The sequence below is a fragment of the Centrocercus urophasianus genome, unplaced genomic scaffold (genome assembly GCF_019232065.1).
Source record: "Centrocercus urophasianus isolate 14NV4802_14NV808 unplaced genomic scaffold, USGS_Curo_1.0 seq_11, whole genome shotgun sequence".
Taxonomy (NCBI): Eukaryota; Metazoa; Chordata; class Aves; order Galliformes; family Phasianidae; genus Centrocercus; species Centrocercus urophasianus.
Window position 1 is genome coordinate 20,127,578 of NW_024884253.1, and position 25,926 is coordinate 20,153,503.

A 25,926-nucleotide genomic window follows, 5' to 3' on the forward strand; every position below is an offset into this window, starting at 1 on the left:
ATGTCACCATACTAGTCTTAGACTTCACATTTAAAATTTATAGTTTAAGATGTTATATTCTAAGTAGTTTTTATCACTTCTTACTGCAAAACGCACAAGCTTGCCAAAGAAACACTAGGAAAGCTAATGGTTGGCAACCCTGCACATAGCAGGGGATGGAAACTAGATGATCATTATGGTCTTTTTCAACCCAGGCCATTCTGATTCTATGAAGGCCTTATCCAGCCAATTCTGTTCAAGAAAAGTTATTACTTATTTTAACAAGCTTTCTCACATGAGGAAAGGGTGCACCAAATTAATAGTGTATGACAAAGCACAAAAGAAAGAACATGCTGAACCACAATAATGAGAACTCAAAGTTTTTTTTAGTGGTGTCCCAGAGATTTAATTAAAGGCAGAAGAAAAGTCTCCATAATTTATTTAGCCTTTTTTTTTTTTTTTTTAAAAAAAAACGATGGCTGAAACAGATTCACAAAAGAACATGTTTGTTCATGCTTCATGCCCTTAAATTTTGCAGTCAAGTTTGACAGGAGACCAAAGATACAAACATCCCCTACAAAATACCCACAGCTCTCAAAATCATTTGTCTCATTCTCTCTGCCCACTACCGAGATGCTAAATGCTCTGCTACAGCACCAAACAAAAACAAGGAGTCACGCAACCACTGAAACCACTGTCTCTGACACAAATGGCAAGCCAAACAGGCAAAGGGAGGGGAAGGTGCTGTTGATACTAAGGGCATTAACATTAAACAAGTGTTACTGAAGTACTGCACTTCATCCAAACATCTCAAAAGTCATAGTAATGAACCTTAAATTCCTCTGCTGGTGGAAGCAGTATTATTTCCCATTCAGAAGAGTTCTGGTGTTCACTTAACACAATTAACTGTTAAACCAAGAGCCACTTGCTACTACACTTGTACATCTAGAACAGCTTGCATATACTTCAGCATGCTGATTTTGCCAAATCAGAACCTTAATTTTTTTTTTTTTATTTCTATCAGTACATTTCAGCACCTTGTTCCAACTCTATTCCTTTCTGCAAATTCATGAAAGATCTATAGAGAAGCCCAAAAACTATTTAGATTATTTTTTTTATTCAAGTGGAAAAGACAACATTATCAATTTAAATTTGTATTTGCACACAAACTCCCCCAACGCTCATTCTCATGCACTATCAAGATAGAGCCCTTCCATAATAATACAAGCATTAGACGGGTAGAATACCACAATAAACTTTCACAGAAAGCCTTTTAAGATTTTCCCCACAAAGCATTCATCCGAGTGTATTAACAGGCTTCCTTTTCTTTTAGTGTTCGCACTTGAATTCTACTTCAAATAGCAAAACCACCTTTCACTGAAGTTAACAAAGTATTATTATGTGAAATTAAATTACAACACTCCCTTTTCTCCTGTTGTTATTCATCAATGTAATATCCCCAGTCTCAAATCAAACAGTAGATAAACAGTCACAAAAGCTTTATGCACCCTCAACAAACTCTTAAAATCCTCACCTTAAAAGTCACCGTTGCCTTTGAACAGTAAAATCCAACCGAAATAATAGGATCCTTGAGAGACTGAGATTTCTGCTGATGCAGTGTTGTTCCATCATCGATTCCACTAGATTCATTCTCCTCATCATCATAGCTCACAATGGCAGGAACAAAAGACCAGGCCCAAGAAACCCATCCTTGTTGCTGATCATCATCTTGATGCAGATAAGGATCTTGAGTAACATATTGCGTGGGATATTGCATTACTGAGCCTGCTTCATCTTCTGCACCTTTTAATACAAGAACTAAGTCAAATTTCAAATCACCCATGCTTAGTTGTTCATTTATTGTACTCAAAACTAGAGCATGCAAATTGTCTAGTACAAGACTCCCTATATTATTCAGAAATATTTTGTGTACAGTCATAGAATATATGCTTAGTAATTAAAAATTTCTACTTAAGCTTTCAAATACTTGTTTGTTTCAGAAAGATTTTCCTCTTCAAAATATTAAGGGTTTTTGCAAAAAATTTTATTGTGGTACATTTGCAACTACACCAGAAATTGTCTTGAAAGCATGTGGTACTGAAGACTTCTTTTAATAGGCACCTTCTGAAGCAGCAAATTAAATCCTACTAAATACTGACATATTATTACCTTATAGCTTTCAATTTAAAAAATGAAAATTAAAAAATGAATTCATCTGCAAAAGCTATAACAAGGAAGATGTAGACACATCGCAGCACCAAAAATAAAGGTTGAAAACATCTTTTGTTTCAAGTATTGTAAGATACAGGTTTTTCTAAATTTTGCAAAAAGCACACATCATCTGTAAACCAATAAGCCAAACACAATTTTCTGTGGAAAAGAATAATATACAGAACGGAGGTATTTTTCCAAAGATTCCTGATCCAAATGTGCACTGCACAATTAACTTGGCCTGGCTAGCTTCATCATCATTCTTATGAGACTCTAGAATGGTATTAACTCTTCCACAGTTCCATACACTGCGCATGATGCAGTGTAGTTCCCCTAGGGAAAAAGATACTGAGCACTCTATCAAACAAACACAAGCATATTCAATTTCTATTTACTTGTTTTCAAACTCAGAGGACCCATTCTAATGGCTAATTTGAAGAATAATAGCTTTAGCACTGTTAGTCTTCACACTAGAATGAACAGGTGTCCGAATTACGTAGACACTGACAGTACAGGAGAAAGCAAAAAAACACGAAAAAACACGCAACAGAATCCTCTGTACATGCTTGAATACATCTCATAAGGGCAAAGCAAGCTTCCCTCCAACTCCCCTAAAAAAAAAAAAAAAGAACCAGTATCAAGCATGGCTGAAGTAGTTTAGCCTAGACTGTGTTTGGCAAGCACAAAAGAAATGGTGGAATGCGTGCCAAAAGAGAAAAAGTCTGGAAGTTGAGTATGTGGGTTATGTTGGTCCATGTAGTCCACACCAACTCCATGCAGTCCTGTTAAGCCATGACTTAAAGTTCCTCTTGCTGCAGTATGTGTACACACAAAAGACAGCAGTAAAAAATGCAAAATGAGTGTAATAGTTTTTATTAATATTTTAGAAGTCATTAAGACAGAATAGCAGATAAACTAAAATCATATCTATATACTGTAAGACAGAAGACGAAGATGCAGATACACCTGCTACCACAGCCTGCAACAACCTGTGAAAACAAATACGACCTACATTCCTTTATAACACATGAAATATAAATATTAAGTAAGTTTTTAAATATAAAAGCTTTGTGATTCCAATCAACTATGCTAACTACTGATCAAGAGCAAATACATATGATTGTGAAATATGGTGATAAAAACTCTCAATGCACAGTTAAAGCATTTTGTCTTATTAAAAAAAGGAAGTACAACAAAACTAAAATGCTGGGAAACTTTGTTCAAAATGTTCCACTCTTCTAGAGCAGGCCTTGAACACATGAACTCTCATGCTACCTTATGTTGTGATGCTGCATTGTGTCTTGCCTTCAACTCAGAACACCCACTAGAAGGGCATCAAAGCAAAAAGAAAGTCACAAGGCATACTGAGAGGAAGGAGTAATACAATCAAATCAGAATGAAATAGTTAATAAAATGAAGAATAAAGGGAAAAATACAAAAGTCAAGGCTTGTAGCAGGGAAATGACAAAATGAGTACTAAAATAATTTGAGCTCTCCTTTAGTTCCATCAGCTCCTTGTAGAATTTTTTTTGTAACTATGTGAAGTACGTAAATCCCATGTAGATGTAGTTTAATCAAAATAAAATCCTATTTTTGCAAAACATATATTAATACTTAAAACTATCATACAGTATTAGCAAAGTAAAACATTTTACCACCCTTTTTGTAATGCTTCTCCAAGCCAGCTCTGCAATTTATAAGTGACCAAAGCATTCTTAGTTTTTTCATTATGTACATGAGCCAAACATCTCAAGTATGCTCTGAATACCTGTACTACATAAAATATTCTGATTTTGGATGGGATAGAGTTAATCATGTGGTACTGTATTCTGGATCTAGGATGAAAACTATGTTGACAATATACCAATGTTTTCATTGTCACAGAGCACCGCTTACACAGAACCACAGCCATTTCAGCTTCCTGAGCTGACCTGCCAGCAAGGATCTGGGTGAGCATGAGGAACTAGAAGGGAACACAGCCAAACAGCTGACTCAAATTGACCAAAGGGATATCCTGTGCCAAATGATTTTGTGTAAAATCTACATTGAAGGAGGAGAAAGAAGTGGGAGACAGTAAGAGTGACAGCATTTCTCTTCTCAAGAAGTACTCATATGCATGATGAGTCCTGCTTACCCAGAAGTGCCTTGAACATCTGCTTGCCAATGAGAAGCTGCAGATGAATTCCTTGTTCTGCTTTGCTTGCACCAGTGAACTGTCTTCATCTCAACTCACAAGTTCTCACACTTCCACCCTTCCCGTTTCTCTCCCCATTTTCTTAAAGGTTACTCTTTAAGAAAGTCTCCCTTACATTACATAAGTCAAACTTCAGCATGGTAGTCTCTCTTCAATCTCTTTCCAGTATTTTACCCATTCTTCACACGACCAAACTAATGACAGCAAACAGTATAATCACAACCAGCAAGTTTATACATTCCTTAAAGCAAAACAAGGTAGAAGAACTTCTGATATTTATGCAAGACAAATTAAAAAAGGAAAACTTTCCCAAACTGTACCTAGCCTCAAATTCAAGAAATGACAAAAGCTTGTACAAATGAATCATTTTTTTTTTGCAGCATGAAATTTACTCTAACGTGCTCTAAGCAATTCATATTACATTCTTAATGATTCTCTAAACATCTAAAATGCATGTGAATTCTTAAGGAGCATTATCAGTTGTCCCCTTCCCATTTGCCAACAGTATCAGGTAACGTTAAGCTAGTGAGGATGTTGCAGGAAAACAGACTACCGATTAACTTAGACAAACCATCACAACAGGTTTCATACAAACCTGAGGACAGCTGTGATAGAGAACTTTTGCGGAAACTGTTGAAATTCTGCTACATCTTCTTTAAATAATCATCACACACTAACACTGAAGCAACATTATTTGTCTTTGCCTTGCAAACAACCCAAAATGTTTTGCTTGCTTTGCAAATGTTTTAACAAAAGCATTAAAAAAAAAAAAAAATCTGTTAAAAACATGAAGAAATACAGCTATAAACTGTTTATCTCACTATTAAGAAATTTCTTTGTCTTAATGTATACGACGAGAGAATCAATACTCTTGCTATTATTCCGTTATCAAGAGAAGAATTGCAGGGACACCCCCACTACAACAGGGCCAGAGTCATGGTGGAACACTTACTTCACCATTACTAGCTACCCGTTAGGTGAGATCACATTTGAACAATTCTGCTTCACAGTTTTATATAAATGGACTGTACTGCATGACTGCATCTGTTTCCATGTTCAAATCAAATTTGATCTTCAGAAGTTCACTATCCTTTCTTTTAAAGGCTTAATATACTTACGATATCTCTGACTAAGTCTGGATCTGAGTAGAAAGTCAGTCTCTTCATATTCTTTTTCTGTATTAGTTTTCAGTCAGGTGAGGTCCCTGATTCCACTCTGTCTGTGGCTACATAAATACAAGTGGTGGAACTAAAAGGAGAGGGAAGGAGTACATCACCATCCCTTCTGGCAATACTATAAATTTTCATCTGGTTGAATCAAGCATGAAAATGCACAAATTAACTTAAGTAATTCAAGAACACAGCTGCAGACGTTCCTTCTTGTATCATTAAATATTGTAGATATTAAAATTCATTTCCTCACCCACATTCTACCTGCTATAAGCTAAAGAAGTCACTCCAAACTCACAGCTATGATGACAATATCATTAATTATGAACACAGCACTTGTGGAATTAATAATGTAAGAAGAAAAAAAGAAGCTTGCAGGAAATGGAGTTATCTGGCTAATAACAACTGAATCACACAATCACAGAATGGCCAGGGTTGGAAAGGACCTCAAGGATCATGAATCTCCAAATCCCCTGCCACATGTAGGGCCACCAACCTCCCCATTTAATACTAGACCAGGCTGCCCAGGGCCCCATCCAACCTGGCCTTGAACACCTCCAGGGATGGGGCACCCACAACCTCTCTGGGCAGCCTGTTCCAGCACCTCACCACTCCCATAGTAAAGAACTTCCCCTGACATCCAACCTAAATCTTCCCTCCCTCAACTTAAAACCATCTACCCTTGTCCTGCTGTTAACAGCTTCAGTGCTGACTTAGAGAATGCAACAACCTTTAAAAAAACAATCCTGCTGTCCTTCCATCAGGAGCCATCACGAAGAATGTCAAATATAGTAACATACACGCTTTCAAGTAACAAACATTTTCCATGCAATTTTACTTTGTATAAGTTGCTATACAAATAGGTATAGAAACAATTAATGTGGTCCCCAACATGTTCAACAGCTATTCAGTGGTTGTGCTGTCAAGCTGAACTTTTTTCAGAAGAAGATATGCACTGTACTATAGAAAGGCAGTAAAACGACTCCCACAAAATCCATTTGTAACACTTACTATGTTAATAGCTGAAAATGTTGACATTGAAATAGTTACACTACACAGTACATATTAAAAAAAAAAAACTGTCTCATGATCTACTACACATATATTACACTAACAAAGAAGTATGAACAAAAACTTGCATGTAACTGGAAGAGGTATGAACATCTGCAGAAATTAAAATCATATGCACCAAATTCTAGTCTGAAAGCTATCCCACACCTCCTTTTAAAAGTAAACTGTACCTAATCCTAACATCTTCTATTTGAAAATCTAATACCAAAGCTATACCATGGATATAGTACTAAAACAGTCATTCAGTCAAGGCACAGTACTTTTATACTTTAAAGAGATATCACTTATTTTGCACAAGACAACCGTCTGCGGAGCTTCAAGTAACCAGAAGTACTTGCTGAGAATTGCAAAACAGTAAAATAAAGGTTGTCTCTTATTCCTGCACCCAGAACAACATCTTTCCTAAACTCAAATCTCTGGCTTCTATTAGGCCAGAATATGCTTAGAGACTACCATCAATCAATGGGGGAAGAAGGAAAACAACAACACCAGTTTCCTTTTACTGCTGAGATGCTGGGTTCACTGGACATGAACTGCTACTGCAATATATGAAAGCTTCAAGTTCAACTTTAGAGAACATACTTGTTCCAGGCATTCATCTCCATCTACCAGACAAACTTCCCAAGCTTCTATTCTCTGTCCAGCTGTCTTGTCTAAGAGTAAATTGAAACAATTCTAGTGGAAAACTAATGGGCAAGAGAATGTGGCAGGAGGGAGAGAAACAATCAACTTCTACATGTAAGAAAATTTCAGTTAAAGAACGATGCTACAACAATTTTCAAGAGCTGAAACGATTATTATAAAGAATAATTAGACTCGATCTCTGCAGAGAATAGTGGGAAAGAATAGTTTGACTCGATCCCCGGAGGTCCCTTCCAACTTCTACGGTTCTGCGATTCTGTGAACTAACAGAATTATTCCAGTGTGCTCTGATTACTTGGGGGTAATGCACAAGACAATTTGGGCTTACTAATCAATTATTTAGAAATACCAATCATTTAAACGCTATCTCTATTCCAATAAAATTACAAGCAGGTGCATGAGTTAGTTAAGGATGAGCTACAAACAGGCGGTAGTTATATTAAAACACCAGAACCAGGGCAAGAGGTAAGAAATAGCTCTATTTTAATGACAAGGGAGAGCAAATAATTTGAAATATCACAGATGAAACAATACAGGAAAAAGGCAAGAGCCTCTGGGTTGAAGTACAAATTGCAGAACAATTAAGCTCAAAGTGTTACATAAGCGAAGATATCCACAGAAAGATGAAGACGCTTGTTGTCTGACAACAGTAAACTATGAAGGAAACATTTTCATTTTATTCAGCAGAAGACATTTGATATTTAAGCTACTATGCAAAAAGCAAAAACAAAAGGTCAATGTGTGACTCATGCCAATACATCTCAGAAATTTAATTAGATTTGCGGGTCAGCAGTCAAAAAGGAGTATCAATGTTTTTTAAGACAAAAAGGACAAGCCAACATAAATGATTTTTAAAATGCATTCACAGAAAACTAGTTCTCCACGGAAAAGGTTAACATTCCTAAAGCAATAAAAAATATTTCAAATAAACAAAGTTGGTCTCCCTCATTTACACATTATAATTTTACATTATTTAATTTTCACTTCTCTTTGCTGCTCATTTTAACTTCTGCTCACACAACTGGTGTTGCAAGAAATTGTGTCTAAACACATATTCCAAATTAACAAAATCTCTCCATCTCCATAAAGCAAACTTGATACTCATCTGTGAATATGGCAAATGGTTTCACAGGAACCAGTTACAATATATCATTGCCTACAGTGCAGTTATTCATCATCACACTATCCGTTAAAACAGCTGCACAATGAAACGATCCCCCAAGCCCTATTGCACAGGTGTTCGTGTTGCATGTTGAAAGATGAATTTCAAGTACACCTAGTTTCCTTGACAGAATACGAAAGGGTATCAGCAAGGATGACATCCCAATAATGGGACTAGGCTAAACTGAAGAACCAAAAGGACTGTGGGGTTCCCTGCACAGAATGCTCACTCAATATACACAGGAAAAGATGAAGAGCTGCAATAGCATAGCGCATCCCCACATCTTGCAAAGATAATGAGCACTTCCATCTCTTCAGTACTCAAGATGCACAAAACCAGCAGATAAGTCTACAACAAAAATAACAGGCGAGTCTAAGCACACACAATCTTTTATTCCAACTGGGGGCAACTTTCTCCTATTACTATTTGGTAATAACTATAGTATACTCAAACTTCTCAATCAAGTATGGATAAGTACCTCCACTTCAGTACTACACATCCAAGGTGTTGGCTCTAGACAGCCTGGTCTAGTGGCTGATGACCTTGCCCACTGCAGGGGGGTTGAAATTAGATGATCATTGTGGTCCTTCTCAACCCAGGCCATCCTGTGATTCTATGATTGTTCAGTTCTCCCATTTTTATCCTAGTACAGTACTGTAGGATCAACTCCCTCTCCAACAAATTATGCTCATCTAGACAAGCTAAATCACCCAAGATCCACTCACATAGGGACCTCCAAACACTAGAGAAATGGGCTGACAGAAGCCTCACAAACTCCAGCAATGAGAAGTCCTACAGCTGTGGAAGAACAAACCTAAGCAACAGCACATTCTAAGGGCACCCAGCTGTGCAGAAAAGGACATAGTGGACATCAAGCTGAACATCAGCAGTGTGCCCTTGACATGAAGGCCAATGGTACCCTGGGTTGCATTAGGAGAAGTACTTTACCTTTCTGGTAAAGAAGGAAGGGGGAGGTGACCCTTCTGTTCTACTCAGCACTGGTGAAGCTGCACCTGAGCTACTGGACCCTGTTATGGGCCCTCCAGTACAAGAAAGATCTGGACTGACAGGAGAGAGTCCAACACAGGGCCACCAAGATGATAAAGGGCCTGGAACACCTCTCTAAGGAGAAGTTGGGAGAGCTGGAACTGCTCCAATTGGAGAAAAGAAGGCTCAGAGAGACCTAATCAATGTCCATAAATACTCAAAGGAAAAATATACGTAGGACAGAGCCAGGCTCTTTTCAGTGGTGCCAGGACAAGAGACAATGAGCACAAACTGGAGCATAAGAGGCTCCCTCTTGAATTCTGTGCTGTGTTGGTGCCAGAGCACTGGCACAGGTTGCCAAGAGGCGTCTTCTTGGAGATTTTCAGGTGCCTGGATGTGAACCAAGCATACTGTTCTAGGTATTCCTGCTTGAGTAGTGGTTGGACCAGATGGCTCCAGAGGCCCTCGTCAACCACAGCTACTCTCCAACTTTATCATCCAACAAGAGCCACAGTTCTCTGCCTGAATTTTTTCTATTTTTCAAACCTCTAAGCTTCAAATTTTATTTAAAATATTACAGTATTTCAGCTTTAGATCATCAACCTCAGCAATTCCACCCAACTTAATTTCAGTTTCCCTCTGCACCCAGCCTTCTTGTTCTTTTTCATACCATAATTGTTTTCATTTTTATTTACACTAGCCCTTCTCTTTCCCTTAGAAACCAAAAGCCTATTTTCAAGCCCCAGTCCCTCATAACTATCACTGATATACGTCACATTCAGATCCTTCTTTTGAATGGATCTGCAGTGAAATACATCAGTTTCCTCCTTTCACTACAGTACAACAACACTCAAGACCACAAGGCAGACAATCCTCAAATCGTCAGAAGAAAATGTACTGAGTTGGAACATGGTTCAATATGCATGCAGCATTAACTATTAACTATGAACTGAATTTATCTACAGTATTAAAGCAAGTTTCCACATGCATTTCTGACCTATTATTGTCAATGTGTTTCAAATGTTTTCAGCACAACAGAATTTGAGCAGATTTTCCTTAGAAACAGCAAAACACACATCCACAACATAGGCTACCCCTGCTGGCAAATTTCAAAGTCCTATTCTAATGTTTGAGTATACAAGAACACTTCAAACGAATTGCTGCTGGAACACTCTTAAAAATGCATCATTGATCAATTCAGTTGATGGCAGCATCAGAAGTTCTATTCAAAAGACTAAGTTTCAGTGACAAGTGGGCCAGATAAATTATCTAAATTCAAACAGAATTATTTCCTGATCAATACTGGGTTAAGCTACTTAATGAATCTTCAAAAGCCTTTCAAAAACTTACAGAAATATAGCTTGTAGGTTAGGTCTGGACATTATTAAACTGTAAAGAATTTAGGCATAATTCCTGTGGAATTAGTCTTGAATTTCATCGAGCAGTGCTCTTGGAAAAAAATGTGGTTAATACAGCTCAGAAGATAACACATGTCATTTATTGTCTTGATTACATATTTTTTCTCCTGAAAATAGTAACGTATTCAAAGTTTCCTCAGAAAAGTTCAAATCTGTGGTTGGAAATTTGGACAAGAAATGAAAATTCTAAGAAAGTATTTCCTTCCCAATCAGAGATAGAACACAAAGTCAGGAAAAAAAAAAGGTACCTCACAAACAGATGGTACGAATAACCTGGTATTATCTATTTGGCACTCTTGCTCACCTGCACTAAATGAGAGGGGAAAAAAATCATTAGATATCTAAAAATTTTGCTTGTATGTGTACACACTAACATGTACATGTTTGTGCATGTATGCCTATGTAAGTATATTGAACATATACAGCAAACAAACATAAATGGCATACAGGAAAACAGTTGGTAGTAGCTTCAGGGTATAGGCAGCAAAACAGTTTGCAGTGAAGACAGAATGGGATTTTTTAAATAGTTTCTTCAGTTCTGGCCTGGCTACTTACAACAATCGCCATCTTTTTGTGTTCTGAAGTAGATAACCACATCAAAAATATATGATCACAATTAAATGCAGTGACAATGTTTCAGCATGGCACATTTGAACAAAGACTGCATAAGAAATTACAGGTTTGCTCCTTGGTATTTTCTGCCATTGCAAACTTATTACAATTTCTTGCCATTCTGACTGCAACTGTGAACATCAGTGCGAAACAGCATATTATTTCTTTTTAAAATGACTATTCCATGAAAAACCAAACACAAGTAAACACATGCACAGTTGTTCAAAAAATAAAGCCAAAGACCTGCAGACAGCAATTGCAAGTTAACCTTCCTGAGGACATTCAATAGAGAAGATGACAAGAGACATTTTGACAAAGAGCTTACTCATATTTGTACCTAAGAATGTCAAGTTCCCATCCCAGATGCAGAAAAGACTATGTTTTCAGGCAAATGCCTTTTGAATTCATCTTAATCCTCCCCTAAGCTATATTTCTGTTTCACCATCCCCCTCATACCCTAAACAGAAAAAGAAATAAGGACAGCTCTCCATCTCCCTCCTATTCACAAGCATTCTCTTCCATACATACCTGTTCATTTTAGTCTTCTCGTTACTAAGCTGTCCTCTGTCTCCAGTAACTGGATCTTTTCATCTGAAACCTGCTGCCTACCAGTCCCTGCTGTCCTCATACTGATTCACAGGACTTCTCTGTATTCTCTTCCCTATACTCAAATGGTCCTACTCACATTTGTAGCTCCAGAAATCCAGATACAAAGTTGTAGCAACTCTAAACGTATTTTAAATAGCTATGGCATGAAAGGCCAGATTTTCTTGAACTTCAATAGGAATGAAGGAAAAAAATACCCAAAGTACAAAGGAAAAACTCCTTTGGAAAGCAAGAGCAATGCAACCCTAAAGTTGCAGAACTTTAGCCCTTCTCCTGCCAACATACAATTAAAACATTGGTTCTATATAAGGAGTTCTTACAGTTCGAGATTCTTTTAAAAACTACATGCTGTTTAAAGTTCCAGGAGAAAATTAAGTTAGTATTTTCAAAATATTAATAATTAAGTAGTTCTAATCATATGGTGTTACAAACTCCATATTTCTTGTATGGCAAATAGTTCATAGTACAGAAAACTATTTGATCTTTAAAGAAAATACAGGAGAACTATTTACAGACATCCTATTTATTTGCTCAGTTCCACACAGCAGCAGCCCGAGAGAGAACTATACATCTGGCATGAGAGCAACATGGTTATCCGTGCCAACCAACATTAAAGGCTACTTTTCAGGAAAAAAAAAAAAAATCCACTGCTGTAGTCTTTCCAATAACGTATTATTTTTCTGAAGCCAGAGAAGGCAGCAATACAAAGGCAGCAACACAGGATTTAAAAAAAAAAAAAAACACACATAAGCTTAAGTAAATTGAAATTACATATTTCTTAAAAAGAACAAAAAAAAAATATTTTATACCGACAGCCTTGAACTGCTGTAACACTATAAAAACAAGCATAGCTTAATATTGCTGCATTACTTTCACATACAACTTCAAAAATTTTCTAAACGTAATGATGCAGTACTCTTGCATTTTACTTCCCCAGACAAATTCAACCTTGGATTGTTATGCTAAATGCCTCAAGACACTAAAGAGAAAGGCGAAGAAAATTCACCTTTCAGTGTTATAACTTTTAGATTAATCTCATTAAGGGACCATGAAATACCATGAAGAGGAAACGAATTTTAAATGAAAATAAAAAGAGACTAGACAATGTAGAAGAATTCTTAAACTACTGAAAACATATTGCAAAGTAATACCTTGCTGTTTAGATCAAGTTAACATATCTGTTCTCAGGAACAAGTCTCACAGAAACATGAAAAACAGCACTTTGAAACTGGCTGCAGCCCCACCTAAACTAAATAACAGATCAAACAACAAACAAACAAAATATAAGTTGCCTAAAAATAGGTATCTCACTACACAAATACTGATAAATCAAATTACTTCACTGTGTCACAGCTCCTTAAGTGTCTTTATATAAGCTTAACCTCAGTTTTGCAAGGATCACCAGAACACTTTTCAGAACATAACATGAATAAGATATTGATGCATTACACACACCTACAGCACAATGAACTGGCTGTATCAAATTACAGACTGCCAAAGCTCTTTGCTGTGGCTAGCCTTGGTCACTTATATTTGTAAAAAGCAAATAAATTAATGCTTCAACACAAAAATTGCATTTACCTGTGACGTTCCCCAACATATCCTTTGTGTGGCAAATCAAATCTTCACTTTCTCCATCTTTGATGTTCCCTATTTCCCCATAATAAAGAGCAATCCCAAGTTGCATTATGCGTATAAACATAGGAAGCTGCTGATCGGAAATTGAAAGTTTCAAACTTTCAACAAATGTATGAATCTACATCAAAGAAAACAAAAGAAATCAAAATCAAAGTACTGTCCTCATTGAAGTCTTTTTAAACTGTATGGTTCATACTAATTTTCAAAGTGCACTCTAATTTCTGAAAATAAAACCTGTAACAACACAAGGCAAAGGGCTGCAAAAAATGACTTTTTTTTTTTTTTTTAGTTTTAGTTTGGAGTTTTTGTTTTGCTTGTTGGGGATTTTTTGTTTGGTTGGGTTTGGGGGTCTTACATTTGTTTCTACAACTATTGCTAAAGACATTTCCAAACCACATAAGTAGTTTTGATTAAATACCTTCATGAAGATTTCGTAAAAATCTCTGCATTCTAAAGAAAATCTAGATATACTGGTCTTTGCATTCAAGTTCTTTCACTTTGATCCTTTTCCTACTGTCAACACTATTTTGAGTGCACAGGTAATGACTGGGGAGTGAGAGAAGGATTCATTCCAAGTGAAATGTGAAAAAACAGTTTGTCAGCATATTCCAGTTCAAAACATGTCATTAAGTAAACCACTCTAAAAGAAAGCTCTGAGAAAACTGCAGTTACTAAGCTGAAATATTACCCTTCTTCCAGCAATATTTTAGTTATTATATTCAATATTTCAAAATAGTTTTGAGTGTTTTCTTGTTATAATGTAAAAACTTAGATTTGACCAGAAAGTTACCGTTCTTTAACATAGGAGCTCTATGAAACACAATTATAGAAATAAAGTTATTTTCTTTAACATTAAATATATTTTTCAGTTCCAGGTACAATTTACAAATTTTTTTTTTTTTTTTTTTTTTTTTTTGCATGAAAATAACAGAAATGAAAAGTAGCTGCACATCATCACTAGTCTTAACGCATTTCTACTCATGAAACATGAAAAGTTACTTTATAAGCAGTACTGGATATCCACACACAGGTAATACAATATAGTAATATCTGCATAAAAATGTGCTAGTATACCAGTAAGGTGATGTGAATAAATCTACATTTAGTGCAATTATTACTCGGAGCTCTAGTTATACAGAATAAATGACAAGGTAGTATAACTCATTCTCTATAGACTTGCAAAATGATTTATCAGACTTCTGCTGTTATTTAAAATTCTCTGAAAGAAGAGAGCATTCAAAATCCTAAAACACATTTTGGAAATCAGAAACTAACTCTTCAATACCAGTTTCAACATCAGCTGATTTAAAGCACATCTGTAATCTTTTTCGTAAGTGTACACACAGCAAGCGTAAGGCAAACTGCTTTCAAAATTTGGAAGACAAAAGATTATTTTGTCAGAAGTCTTCTTAAAAGTTGCATCTAAGGCCTGTATCATAATGGAAGACAGGAACATTGAGTAGCACTGTAGATAAAAGACATAGTTTCTATTAAACTACTATATAACTGTTACATTCCTGTGTCTGTATGGTACTGCCTTCCCATCAGCTTGCTCTTACATTGCATCACCAGACAAAACTACTTACTGCTCAGTGAGTTCATTCATCTCACTAAAATTTACAGAACCAGAAGAAAAATGACTCCAGTACTCTCTTCCTTAGAGGAGTCTCAGCTTAAACTCAATAAGATTAATTCGGCCAAAACTTGGCAGCATTACACAGATGGTAAAATCATTCTTGTCTCTACAGCAATAATAAAGGAGTTCATGCTATTAAGAACTTGCAAGCCTTGGAAACTTTCACTCAAGACTGAAAAACAGATACACTTTACTAAATAAACAACACAATAAAATTCATCACACAGATCTCCACAGATTGGGAGAAAAATGGAGGGTTACAGCAGCTTTTGTCTTCAGCTGGTAAAGAACATAAGCTGCTGATACTGCACTAGCATCACCTGTCATGCTGTAGCACAGAAGCTACAGTAATATCACGTGCAACAGAGACTTCATAAGCTTATAAGTGCCCTGGAATTAATCCCATTAACAAAGTAAATATTTACTGGTACAGCTTCTTCTACTTAACTATTGTAAGAAATACAGCAGTGTCCACTTAATACTTAAATATTTTAAAGGTAATGTTTTAAAATAAGTACATTCTGATGAACTGCAGTGCACAACTTCCATGCATACAACAAATTATTAAGTTATCAAACATGAAATGTGTTTGGGTAAATAGATTTGCAGAGCTAATTAGAGCATAAACGCTGAAATACAATGAAATACTTAAGTCAAAAAATCATTACCCTTGGACCAATATTCTTTGGAACTTATGTTATTAATTCACCTCAATATTGATCTCTCATCATAAAACTATATATCCAGATTTAATTGAGCATATTTGTGAATAAATTATATATAAACATATTTATACACAAATTATATATATTTTATATTTAAATATTCAAGAAAATAGGAAAGACAACCAAGGAAAAAGGTAAAATAGAAAAAAAGCTATGCACAACAAAACCAAAAATCAAAGTGCACAGACAAAAAGGCAGAAGATTTTAAAAAACTGAAATGTGCCTTTAAAAAGAGACAGGAGCAATGCATGACCAAAGATAACCAAAAATGTATGGAAGAGTTTAATACAAACTCAATCTAATTGCTACCACTCCAGTGCACACTAGTATGTTTATTTTGTCTGACATCCAGTAAAAAAAACTCGTATTTCGTAACAATCATCATTTTTATGACAACAATACCATTTTAAACCATGTAAGGATCTCATTCAGCATCAGACATTCATAAACTGCATTGCACTCTTGCCCGTTATGAATTGGGCTTGGCTTGCTGCTAACTTTTTATGTGCCTCACTAAGTACTGTTAATTGTTACACATGAGAGCTGGGCCTAGATACCATTTTCTTCTCATTATAGAAACCATAAAACACACTACTTCCCCCACTTCTTCCCAAGAGATTTTCGCAGACATAATTTTTCCTTAAAATTATGATTACATTTTCTTTTTTAAAAACCATAGGAAAAGTACAAAAGATTAAACAGCATCACTTACATACATGCTGTACAATATTAATTGCATCATATCAGTAGAAGATAAAAAAATTCCCATCAGCAAAACAACAGCAGAAGTATTTCATCTTACTTTAAATTTCGAAGTATATTTTTCTAGATCCCAAAACTAACACAAAGATTCAGTAAAACAAAAGATTTTTTGATACCTACTTTAATAATAGATGGCATTTTGGAGTTGAGGTTATCGTAAGTAAAATGCAGACGAGTCTTGAAGGAACATTTGTACAGCAGAGGTTCCTGATAAAATTCAATTTTACCACTAGCATTTCTCTTATCGAGACACACTGTGCAGTCAGAAAAATTGATCATCTTTCTCAGTACCAGATCAGTGGCTTTGAAAAGAAGTAGATATAAATGTTAAAAAAATATACTGTGCAAGAAAAACAATCCAGGCATACATGATCTTACCAAAAGAGAACAATACAAAATGGTTGCACCGTCATTATTTTAGATCAACAAAGCATTTGCTTATACGATTGAAGTGAATAAATAAACATGCACACAAGGATTGCTCTTCAGATGAATACTTACGTAGATATAATGTGTCCTCACTTCCTAAAATTTTCAAATTGCTACCCATTCCCAGTATGTTTTACTTATTACTATTCTCCCGGAAATAATCTTGTGTGCTTTCCCCCTTAGGAAACTAATACTGGAATTGTCCACTGCACCAGGGATATTCTGTGTGATCTTGAAATGCTCTGTGCCTGAATTCCACTTCTATCAAACGTCAGTAAGAACACTGAGAATTACAGAAGTACTGAGAATATTGGTAATTCAAAGACTGAGACATTTGGACACTGACAACCAAGATAAAATAACATAAAATAAGTTAAAACTTCTCCTGAAAGCAAGAGGTATAACACTTTCCAATTAATATGCCAAACTCACTACAGTAAGGCAAGTTTTATATCTCTACTCAGCTTAGTTGCAGATTTTAATAAGATCATAAACAATTGCAACAGAGCACCTTAACACATTACTGATCATTTACAGAAATAGAAACAGATTGCATAAGCACTCACCACCAGTGGCAAGTGCAAAATGAAATAAAATCACAGAAGGACAGCAAGTATGAGCAGAGAAAGTTTGGAATCTGTTGTATAATATTCAAGTTTGCCTTAAGAATCATTAGAATTGACTCTGTAACATTAAGGATGAAATAAACTGACCGCTACTGAAAGTAGGCAGAAAGTTATCTTACTTCTGACACAAAACGCCATTTTAGTTAGACTAAGAATTACTGTTTGAATTTGAGTTCCATCTTTAATACACTAAGCCAGAAGATATCTACTCACCAGAGATGTCCATAAATGCTCGATCCCAAAACTCATCCACTGTATAGCATTCTGCAGAAGTGATATTGACTGAGAGAACAATGTCATCCTCCACATACTTCAAAATGAGATTGTTGATCACAATATTGACATTGTTTACAACACGCCTAATTAGACTCTGAACATAGCCTATAAAATAAAAAATTCTTATAAATAAGGAAGACACAATGCCAAATCCATCTGTAATGAAGTAATTATTTCCAAATTATATTTCTTTTTTAGCTCACAACTAAAACATCAAATACCATCCTTTATACACCCAAAAATCAAAAGCCTTGAAGCTTTTTCTAAGGACAATCAGCTCAACTAAGTCAGACTTCTGGAAACACAGCAGTTAAGTTATGAAGGCAAAACTGTAAATACTAACAGCCAAATACAGTACAAGAGATTAGTTGCTTTTCCTGCCAGCAAGAACTAGGTTTCAAACTAAAGACAATGGAAGATTGAATTAAAGATAAAGACTGACAGTAATTTTTTTTAATTGAAAATTATTTAGAAATAGGATTAAGAAGATGGCACTCCAGAAGTTGCTGGAGATCTTGAAGTATGTATATATTCTAATTCCACTCTTAACTCGTTCTAAAGTTAACTACATTTTAATATGCCTAGCATTTTTTCATTCTAAAAGCTAATATATCCACATCATGCTCAATAAGACTCCCGTGAGATATAACAAAATCAATTTCTGTCAACAACTAAAGAGTAAGCATCTGCACTGAAACCTGCTGGCATGAAATCCATTTAGATTTTTTCAGATATAATGTGATTGGAAAAATAATCTGTACTGTGAGCTCCCAGTATGCAGTAAACACTCTAATTTCTTTACCATACTGGTAAAATATAATACTACACATATTTGTGTATTCTCTGTATAACGAATGTAACTATGGAGATAAATATCTTGTGTTGGAAAAATACCATGACTTAAAACTCTTATGTTATAAAAGGTTATTACATTACCCACATACTTTACCCAAAAATATATTTAATACATAGTTAAAAAGCAATTGTACACTTATAAATTCACAGGTTTGAAGAACAGTTTTATGAAATTTGCATTAAATAAAATTTATTTGACCAATTTTAATTCAAACAAATCTGAAATTTAACATCAAAACATAGCTTTATAAGTAGGAGCAGGCTAATGCTGCAACTTCTGCTCTACTTGTTCTAGCTACTCAGTTTCACATTCAAATACTGATATTCATCTTAGAGTATATTAAATACTTTGCCACCGTGATTTTCTTCTACTTGAGACCTGCAAATTTACACACTTGACATCCAAACCTTTTCTTACCCAGCGTTCAAAGCCTCCAATCACCTCTTATTAAATGCAAGACATGCTTTCAGATGCCACCAGAGGCATATTGGGATTCTGACTGAGTTGTATGCTTGAAAAAGTATTTCACTGTTGAAATCTTAATTGTATGAAAAAGTATTGCCTTTCTTATCATAACTCACAGGGCCTTATTTTACGCTATTTTTGAGCATATGTTATTCCAAGTATGGTTAACAGAACAAAAACAACATTTTAACTTCTGTCATCTTAGTAGATTATAATTGTATTAAAACAAAAAAATTGCAAAACGTTTTAGTGCACTTTTCAGAGCAAAGGTCTACACACACAGGAAAAGCAGAAACACAGTAAAAGTCAAATCTCTGGCAGATGAAGTTATTTTTTTTTAACTGTATTCAATTGAATTAAACTTTTTTGTGTAAACGTTTTCAGTGTAAAAAGTTACAGAATATACACAGAATAACTTCGTTTTTAAGAGTTTTCTCACTCACATCTTAAAAATGTAAAGTATAATTCCAGATTGTATAAAATCAGAAGAGCAAGTGCATTATTTCAGCACTTAAAAATTAAAACCATGTCTCTTAAGTATGAACAAAATGCACAAGAGACCTACTTTCACCACTGGCATGGTGCGAACTGGCCTGCCTATTAATAGAAGCTGGCACAAAGAATTCAGTTGCTTGTTTTGTTGGTGGTGGTTTGTTTTTGTTTTTTTTTTTTGTTTGTTTTGTTTTGTTTTTGTTTGGGTTTTTTTTTTTTTTTAAGCACAGGGTAGAGATACACAGACTTTATAATTAGAATCAAAACATGATAATCAGTAACCTAATGACTATTTTCAAGCAAGCTATTAATTTCATTAAAGAAACTGAAGCTGCCCTTACACAAACCCAAAAGCTTTCTTTTGCATTAATGCATTTGATTTTTCTTAATATTTTTCTTCAAAGAATATTTCAACATCAATTCCACTTGCAATTTCCTGCTTCGAATGACAGAAACATCACAAATCTAGCAACACAACAGCAAAACCAACAAAGAGTGAGCTGTAAAGACAGTTTCCAACATTATTCAGAGCAAATTACGTAGCAATAAGGACTAAAAACAAAAACATGAGTTTTCATCTGCACATCTTCTAGCCCAAATGCATAAAAAGAGCAGAATTCTGTCTCCCAAATGAAACAGAGGTCAGGAATTTGAAGAAATACAAGAAGTTTTTATCAACCCTCACATTTGGAGATGTTTTTAACTGCTATTTCCGTAATATTTAAGCATAACACTATGACGAACCTTGCCAGTAAAATTCAGGTGTATATATATAGTAAAATATGGAAATATATAATAAATATAATGAAATGGTGGAAAACACCAGAAAGTCTGTAGGGGTAAATCCTCTTCTGAAGCTCAACACAGAAAATCCACACATATACCTCTTCCAGAGTATCCAGAACTCTATAGACTGCATTATGCAACAAAACTTTGAATGTAGGTTCAGCTCCATGACTAAAGACTATCACAGCACTACATCTCAGAGTCAACAGAATTGACAGCGTCAGACTGGTCGTACCTTCCCCCCTTTTACCAGTGTTCTTTTGTTACCAAAGCAACATTTTAGGTGAGTTCTGCCAAACCCCATAGAAGGACACACGACTCTTTGTGATAACAGTAACACAAAGTTACAACAGTAATCTATATCCATATCCTCAAAAGATGAAAGCAAATACAGTGCACATGACAATATCTTACTAAAATCCAAGATGTACAAATTATAACTTTGCAAGGCTATATCCTATACCACAAAGAATAGAATCACCCCATAAGGAGGTATATATCTCTAATCTAGGCCATATACTACAAAAGATTTCTGACTATTTAATGTGTTATGTATACATTCAGAGATAACAAAAACAACGGGAAAAGCACAACTGTATTTAGAGAAAACAGCTGCACAGAAAGTAACTTATAACCCATCCAATAAGGTAAGTTTTTCACTAATGCTCTCAGAATCATTAGGCTTCACTCTACACAGCTGATGTAGTGTGACAATGAAGAAGGTGACAGCACCCTACAGTTTCAAAGAAGCACAAAACATATCTACAGAAACTATCAAATAGTAATAAATGTCACAGGGTTCTGTAATCTGCTACAGTACTGCAATTAACTTGTATGGCATTTCTATGAACACATCTATTAGTGAGAATCACAGTATATATCATGTATCTCATATATATATAGAGAGAGAGAAAACATGCAAATCAGTTTTCCATGTTCATGTTGCATTTTGACATGTGAAAACATCTTTTGGAATGTTCAATTTGATCAGATGTCAATATTTCAATACACATGCCTCCAACATCTGTCTTTTTCTAGAGAACACACCTTCCTGGGAAATCCAGAGGTGAAACTTCTGGAAAACATCATGAAACAAATGCTAAAACCATCCTAGAAGGCAATACAATCCTCCCACTCTTTTCCAAGCCTTATACTCCTGCTGTTCCCAGGTGAAACATCAAGAGCCTAACACCAACACGTCACCAGAGCCAAGGTGCTGTCCATGGTAGAAGGTGCCTCAAGTCCTGCAGTTCCCAGTCAGTGGAACTTACTGGATTTGGAGCTGTGAGAGCCTTCAGGTCTGGTTCCAGAAGTGCCCATTCCAAGCTGATACTACTCACTACTACATGATATTCCACATGCTGAACAATATCCTCTTTCAATTCAAGTTAAGGCAAGTAAAAACTTAGACTTTCTGTTAAAATAGAGAAAAAAACTAACACAAAACTGTCATGCCTATAACCTACCTAAAATTATGTGCATGAGAAGGCAAACTGAAATTCATTCCAGTACTCTCAAGTTTCATATTTCTGTACAGAGCTATGCCTCATACATTAAATTGCTGATCAGATAACATAGTTCTTCATTTTTATATCATACAAATATTTCCAAGTTCAACTGAGACAAATATTATGTCAGGAAAAACAAATTAGCATCTCTACTAGCAGACAGAACTAAATAAGAAAAATCCATCAGGACTACTACTCAAAGAGAAAACCCCATTTTCAAAACCATTTTAAGAATCTGAAAACTGAAGGTCTGAAAACATATAGAAAAGGAATTTAATGTGAACCACTGTGACACAACCAATTATTGAGCAATAGAAAACAGTGATCTGAAACAGAAGAACTAGATCAATAAAGTGTAAAAATCTAATACACTACTGAAGGATTCTCAAACTAACTCACCCAGCTCTACAAACAGGTTATGTATAGTTAAGGATGCAACAAAATTTAAGGAAAAGAGATAAGCATTAACCAAGTCTTACTGCATGCAAGTTCTATTTTGTAATATCTTGGTATTCTATTCACTGTTGCATGATTTGTAAATGGACAGAATTTTTTAAATGTGAAACTAGTTGTCAGAGATATGAAAGTAACTTAGACATTCTGTTCACTAGAATAATATTCAGTGGTTTTCTATTATCACTCAAGTACAATCCAGCTTCTGACATTATGGTCTACCTGGAGGTAAATCAGGGTCAGGAGAAGCAGATTGCTGAACTCTTCGTGGTTTTACTGCTGATTTCATACTTTCCGTGGTACTGCGGTTTGTTGAACTTGAACCACAACTTTCATGGTCTTCCTGCTAGAGGAAAAGGATACAATTGAGTCAATCAAACAAATAAGGAAAATGAATGTGGGAAGAACAACTCAGTAAATATTTAGTGTACTAAGCTTCTGGCACTTTTTCCTTCAGTACAATCTTTTATTTCCATCTAACTACAGAAATGATTACAGAGCTGGCTGGAAAACAAACATTACACAATTAATACTTGAATTACCTTAAAATTATACTGTCATTTAACTATTAACATAAAATGAAAGAAGTAGATCTTTCTATTGAAACTTTTCATTCAGACAAAGTTAGCTTCCTCCAGAAAAAGAGTGAAATGCTCTCTGGATGCTACTAAGATCACAGATAGAGTTCAGGAAAGAAACCAATCAAGGAACAAATGTAAAGCTCTTCAGCATTAATCTATAATATTCTTCAGTCCTCTGTTCACTAAAAAGCACACTGCTTAAGCTATGTTCATTGTTGTTTTGTAGAGGACAGGTGATGCATTTCCTCACATGCTCGAAGTAATACGAGCTTCACCTGAAGAAAAAAAAAAAAAGAGAGATGACTGAACTTAGAGAAAACACAGAAAACAGCCATTCACACATGGGAATGGATAGAAATCATCCCTATATGAGAAGGAGGAGTACCATTACATAATTTGAAGTTTTACAGTGTCTAATACAGAATTAAAACAAGGTATACTTTTTGAAGAGAAGTTTTGTCACAGTCAGATCTTGGAAAACTTTGTTTTTTGTGGTTTTCTCTTTTGTTTGTCTTAATTATCATTACTTGGCCACTTTAGCCTCTCACATTTTGATTCATGAAAAATAAAAGAGGTGCTCAGTCACACAGGAGATTCCTATTCCGATGTATGAATAAAAAACAAATGAAATGTTTACTATCAACTATATCTAGAAGACGCCTCTTCACCAACGTAAATATTTTATAATCAGAAAAGCTCACCCATTCTTCACATCTCCAGCTTACTGAGAAAAACTAAATTGACTTTAACCTAGAATTTTTAAGTAACTTTAAACTCAAACCCTTTTTCTTGGAAACCCGTTCACATGTAGCACGAAAATACTTTTTTGGATGAACCATCATGCTGCTACTTACTTGCAAAAAAGCAACTTCCTTACCAAGCAGCCCAATTAGTACATTCCCTTCTTTTCTGTATCAAGTGTGGTTACATTCTATCCACGTACTGCAACAAAGGTGTCCAGTGAACTATTTCCTAACTACAAGCAAAATCTATGCAACACACTCAGCACGTATATTACTGGCACTTAAAGATGAAGATGGATTTAACCTTTTAGCACTTTCAGAGAGTTAGGAATACACAGCAATACACACCAGCATGCTGGCTGGGGGATGCCTTTATTTCTCTTTTTTAAAGAAATGGAGGAGAAGTCATGAGTTGCATCAACATTAAAAGAAAGTCTAACTTTCTAACTTTCTAACTTTTTCTAACTAAGAAAGTATAACTAAATTCAATTCATTTTTCTCCCACATCTTGGACAACACCTTACACTGCCTTGTATTACACAATTACCAAAATGGTTAAGAGTTGTATAAAGAGTTTTGAGGTTGTGAACACAGCAACTTCAAATAAGCTACCGATGCTTTATAAAACAAATGTTGCATTGTTTTAATTATCAGTAGGTCACAGTGGCTGCAACCTGCAGAACTACATTTCTACTTAAATTCAAAACCTTTCTGTACCTGTGCATTTCTGCAGACAGTTAACTTTAAGAGCATACTATTAATTTCTCAAACATGTGGCTGTCTCATAAGCCCAGAAGTAAAACATGTTCATTAAAGAAGTGTGGAAAAAGTTCCAAGTGAACTGCCAAAACTAGCATAATTATGAAAATATTTAACACTGGAAACAACTGAAATCACATACCGTATATAGATTACAGTGATGTCATCATAAACACACTGCCAAAATGTACTAAAACTACTGCACTCTAATAAATCTAGCTCACACCAGATGACAAACATTTTAAAATAAAAATTATATAGGGGATGGGAAGGGAATTTAATTCTGTATGTGCTAATATCTTGAGTTATAGTACGATATTTGATAAAGTGTCCATCCATTTTAGCATTAACAAGAGCAATTCCAAATAGCAGTCACAGAACTACAGAAGAAAAAACACACGTTTTTGCATATCAGCTAAATCAGCTAAATTGCTGATTTTTAAGAAAGTAATCAATTTTCTACAATTTATTTTCCTATTGCTTATACCATAGCAAAGCTGAGAAAATCTGAAAAAAAATTAACAGAAGCTTCTGTTTATGTGTGGATGTTCCTGGACAAATGTACCTTGGTAACTTTTAACAAATCAGAATGAATGGAAGTTTGCACAGTCAGAAGTTTCCCCTTATGGAAAACACCTCAGACCAGGTACTTTGACCAAGTGTTTTTATAGAGCATTATGGTTACATCTAAAACTATGCCAGTCACACATAACATGCCAATGACATCAAGGATAGGAAATTTACATGCAAGTTACTCTGACAATTCTCTACTGAATTATACTCTACAAAGCAATTACCTCAAGGTTTAGAGTGAATTAAAATTGACAGCACCTGAAAACATACTAGATGAGGTTATGGTCTTTCCTAACAGACCGAAGTTACTATCTTCGTTCATCATTCTGTTTTCCATATTAAATTATGTCTTTTTTTTTTTTTTTTTTTGTTTGGTCTTTTAAAAAACATGCTCCCTCATTTTAAAATATTTAAAACTTAGTGTGTAAGACCTCCAAACTGTCTCGTAAGCACAGCTTATGGGAAGAGTGCATCTTCCCTTGGGGATCACTTAGCTATTTATGCAAATACAGTCTCTCTCCTTTCACAAAACAAAGTAAAAACAGGTAAAGAAAAGCTTTTAAAAAG

At 35.2% G+C, this 25,926-nt stretch overlaps 1 protein-coding gene across 6 annotated transcripts in view; it reads right to left on the reverse strand.

Moving 5' to 3' along the window:
• The window catches only part of VPS13B (vacuolar protein sorting 13 homolog B), a 417,159-nt gene that overhangs the window by 362,766 nt on the left and 28,467 nt on the right, over nucleotides 1-25,926 (reverse strand). For 3 of the 6 annotated variants that reach the window (XM_042834804.1, XM_042834788.1, XM_042834824.1), the window contains exons 4-8: nucleotides 22,926-23,049; nucleotides 18,081-18,248; nucleotides 16,933-17,114; nucleotides 13,633-13,807; nucleotides 1,514-1,782 (exon numbers count right to left, since the gene is read on the reverse strand). In XM_042834804.1, the coding sequence (XP_042690738.1) occupies nucleotides 1,514-1,782; nucleotides 13,633-13,807; nucleotides 16,933-17,114; nucleotides 18,081-18,248; nucleotides 22,926-23,049 (918 nt within the window). The remainder of the gene's footprint in view (nucleotides 1-1,513; nucleotides 1,783-13,632; nucleotides 13,808-16,932; nucleotides 17,115-18,080; nucleotides 18,249-22,925; nucleotides 23,050-25,926) is intronic. The other 3 variants (XM_042834797.1, XM_042834830.1, XM_042834815.1) reach the window with 2 other exon arrangements.